The sequence below is a fragment of the Anopheles darlingi genome, chromosome 3 (assembly GCF_943734745.1).
Source record: "Anopheles darlingi chromosome 3, idAnoDarlMG_H_01, whole genome shotgun sequence".
Taxonomy (NCBI): Eukaryota; Metazoa; Arthropoda; class Insecta; order Diptera; family Culicidae; genus Anopheles; species Anopheles darlingi.
In genome coordinates, this window is record NC_064875.1 from 6,494,297 (window position 1) to 6,498,522 (window position 4,226).

At 53.1% G+C, this 4,226-nt stretch overlaps 1 protein-coding gene across 1 annotated transcript; it reads left to right on the forward strand.

The window, feature by feature from the left end:
- LOC125953957 (sodium-dependent nutrient amino acid transporter 1-like) lies at window positions 1–4,226 on the forward strand. The gene is made up of 4 exons (XM_049683856.1): window positions 1–1,249; window positions 1,983–2,211; window positions 2,292–3,298; window positions 3,389–4,226. Exons 1-4 carry the CDS (start codon window positions 838–840, stop codon window positions 3,649–3,651), a joined length of 1,911 nt encoding a protein of 636 aa, XP_049539813.1. The 5' UTR covers window positions 1–837; the 3' UTR covers window positions 3,652–4,226.

Here is a 4,226-nt window from a genome sequence, read left to right on the forward strand (position 1 = left end):
TCGCGAAAGCTATAAACTAATTGTTCCGACTGCCGGAGCGCCTCACAAGCAACCGAACAGTCGAGCAGTTCGGAGCACGCCACAGCGCCACTACGATCAGATCAGAGCTTCAGCAGCAGCAGCAGCAACAGTAGCTGATCGGCACTGAGAACCGCGCGGCTTAGGCTGAGTCGCGTTCTGACCGGGGATCCAGCGCTACCAGAAGCTCATCTTCGTCTCGGGCTACCAATAGGCTGTAAGGCTGCAGCAGACGCTTCTTCGCCCCGTGGCCAGTGCTACTAGTTCCGGCGACTGGTTCGCTGCCCTCGCTAGTTGCGCTACTACAAGAACCTAACAACCGTGACCGTGTGGTAGAGTGTCAAGTGCGAATCGGCCTCGTGCCCACTGCGGTTAGAGTGTGCCATCCGTCTGTGTGTTTGTGTGTGTGTGTGTGTGTGTGTGCGCGTCGAGGCGCGAGTGTCCTTCAGCGCCACGCTTCGGTGATAAATGTGTCGAAGTGTAATTGCATTCGATAGACGGCTACACGCGGCTAAAGATACAAAACCCGGATCGAATGCACCGGAGCCTACCTAAGCCACCACCGCACAGCACGATCACCGTGGCCACTACCACCTGCTGCCTGCTGCTTTTGCCTAGCCTGAGCGTGGCACCCGTGCCGAGAAGGGGCTCGATTTGATTCGCCTCGTTCTAGCCTCCTAACTACTAGGTAGGACCGGACGTGCCTGTACTCGATTGTACTCGAGACCCCATTACCGAGACTGACAAAACTGGGCAACGAAAAGCCCGCGAAGTGCACGAGCTTGTTGCATTCCCGTTGCTAGTGTCCAGCCGAGTGCAATGGCTGACAATCCGGCGTTCGTTACCAACGACGATGAGGGTCCACGGGAGGATCACCACCGGGCAGGTCAGCATCAAAATGGTACCGCACCTGCGCCACCAACATTGACGTTGGATGTGAAAGTGAAGCCGGAAAGCGATCCGGCCCCAGCATCGGCGGCTGCGGGAGAACGGCAGAAGTGGGACAAGGGAGTCGAGTTCCTGATGTCCTGCATTGCGCTCTCGGTCGGGCTGGGCAACGTGTGGAAGTTTCCGTCGACGGCATTCCGGAATGGTGGCGGTGCGTTCGTTATCCCGTACCTGATCGTGCTGCTGATCGTCGGGCGTCCGATCTACTACCTCGAGATGGTGATGGGCCAGTTCTCGAGCCGGGGCAGCGTCAAGGTGTATGACGTTTCACCGATCATGCGAGGTAAGCGATACCGTTTAACCGTGTCTGTCAGTGTGTGTGATAAAAAAAAATAAGACATACAATTGATTGTGCTAATGATGCCGCGATGCCGACGATGATGATGAATGTGGGATCGGAACGTGTGTCTGGGAAAAGTATATGCTTTCCACCAGCTTACTTGACCAGCTCGCACGTGCACAATTTTTCAAAGTGACAGTTTGGTTGCCCTTTCCGTTGCCATGCCGCCCATAGGAGAATGTTGAATTTCAAGTCAAACTTCGAATATGTGAAAGTCTAATTTACTTCCCTTAGAAGCTCGCTCTAGAACATTAGCCGCTTCCTATTTCCTTTCTCTAGATCAATTCCAGACATCTGAGGAGCCACTAAAAGACTTCCTTTCACTTTTATACCGCACATTCCAATAGCTCAAACCCCTTTCAACAGTCGCATCACTTGTCGGGCTAAACGTTAACACCGTGGGAGTGTACTAATCGGTTGATGGTGCCGCCTTCTCCGCAATTTTACACCTCAGACGTGACAATCGTAATGCGGCCCCTTTCGGCCACCCATTTCCCCGATCCCAATCGGTGACACTACCGAGCGGCAAGCAGCGCGTTACATCGAAGCTCATCAAAATATTGATGGCAGCCATAAAGACATATTCCTGGGCAGACGTTTGTTCGTTATCTGTGTTACTGTCTCACCACGCCTGTCTTACCACCATCCTCTCGTCTCTCCCTCTGCCACCCATCAGGTATTGGTATCGCGCAGATGGTGTCGATTTGTGTTGTTATCGTGTACTATGCCGCCACGATCGCCACAGCTATCCGGTTCTTTATCGCCTCCTGTGAAAGCCCACTGCCCTGGGCCAACTGTGATGTCAGCTGGACCGGTCTCAACTGCGTCAACTCGTCCAGCTCGGGCCCAGCGCCGACGTTCAACAATTCGCTTCCGGTGAAAACATCCGCCGAGCTGTACTACACGTAAGTTCCTTAATCAGGTCGCTTTAGTGGTGACACTTTTCGAGCCGATTTAGATCCTTTCATCTTTTCATCCCCAACAGACACTCGGTAACCGGTGAAGGACTGCTGACCGATGGTGAGTTCGGTGTACCCGACTGGAAGCTAACGCTCTGTCTGCTCTTCATCTGGGTCGCCATGACGATCATGATGATCAAGGGTATCCGCGGATCGGGCAAGGTGGCGTACTTTCTTGCCCTCTTCCCCTACTTCGTGCTGATCTCGTTTGCCATCTACGCCTTCACGCTCGAGGGTGCCGGCGAAGGGCTCAAGTACTTCATTACACCCGACTGGGACGAGCTGCTGAATGCGAACGTCTGGAAGGAGGCCGTGACGCAGTGTTTCTTCTCGCTGTCGATCTGCTTCGGTGGTGTGATCGCGTTCTCGTCCTACAACAACTTTAGCAACAACATCTACCGCGATGCCATGATCATCTCGTGGTTAGACACGTTCACTTCGCTCCTGTCCGGGGCGCTAGTGTTCTCCATCATTGGCCACCTGGGCCACCTGACCAATGAGACTGACTACACGAAGGTGGTCCGTCCGGGCAGTGGACTTACCTTCATCACCTACCCGGACGCCCTGGCCAAGTTCGAGCACGTACCGAACCTGTTTGCGCTCCTGTTTTTCTTTATGCTCCTTACACTGGGCGTTGGCAGCTGTACCGGGCTGATTACCAGCGTGATAACGGCCCTGCACGATAGCGCACCGAGGCTGAAATCGTGGAAAACGGTTGTCGCGATCGGAGTGCTTGGATTTGGACTTGGGCTACTGTTCGTGACACCGTCCGGTTCGAAGCTGCTCGACTACTTCGATTACTATGGCGTCCAGTTTGTGACACTTTCGTCCGCCATCTTTGAGCTGTTTGCGTTCTGCTGGTTGTACGGTTTTAAGAAACTGTCGCGCGACATTCAGTTCATGTTGAATCGCCGGACGGGCTTTCTGTGGCAAGCGTGCTGGCGCTTCATCACACCGTTGCTGCTGGTCGTGGTGCTGGTGTTCGGATTGGTCAAGAGTGATCGACCCGAAGGAGTAGCCGATGTGTATCATGGTAGGTAGTCCGGGACATAACCCCCCCCCCCCCCTCATTTTCACCCTTCACCAACTCATCATACATTTGCTTTTCCAACCCCAAAAACAGTCCTCGGATGGTGCATGTATGCGGGCATCCTGTTGACGATTCCACTGTGGGCCTGGTTTGAGATCCGCAGGCGTCCCGAGTCCACGCTCAAGAAGCGCATCATCGCAGCCACGAAACCGCTGTCCGATTGGGGCCCCGAGGAATTGGAGATCCGCAAAAAGTATCTGGAGTTCTGCGACAACTATGCGCCGCTCGAATCCCGCTGGTCACGAGTCCGGAAGCTAGTGCGTAGAGGTGACAAAACGTACAACGTGGCCGTCTAGTGCTATTTGGTATTGCGGTACGATCAGTATTACGAGTAGCCGATGGACGAAGTGAAAGAAAGTGATCATGACTACAACTAGACATTGCCTCCTCACCGGATCAAACCGGACACCGGTCCCCGGTCTGATTGTGCATACCTTTAAATTACCTTCAACAGTGACGCCAGCGACTACGCGGTAATACTAAGCAATAGACTACGCGCCATACGCGCGATAAGGTCACTGAGCCGCATGACGAGCTTTCCGCGGTAAACCGAACGGTGTTGCCATTGTTCTGACCATCGTTTCCCGCGGTCGGTGATAATGATCGAAGAGAGTTGGATCCAAAGCCGCAATCGTTGATTGTGTGAAGCGCGCTAGCGGGCTAGCGGAGAACCGCGAAAGCAATAGGAAGTGACGAACACGAGACGAGCGCTTCCGAATCGATATTGCGTGATATTTTTTATTCTAATTGTGACTATTCAGTGCTCTTGTGTGCCACAGAACAGGCGGTCGTAGTTGATACATTTTAGAACGTTTTAAGAAGATTGTAATAAGTTTTAATGTATTGTATGTAATAAATATGACATGTTTTA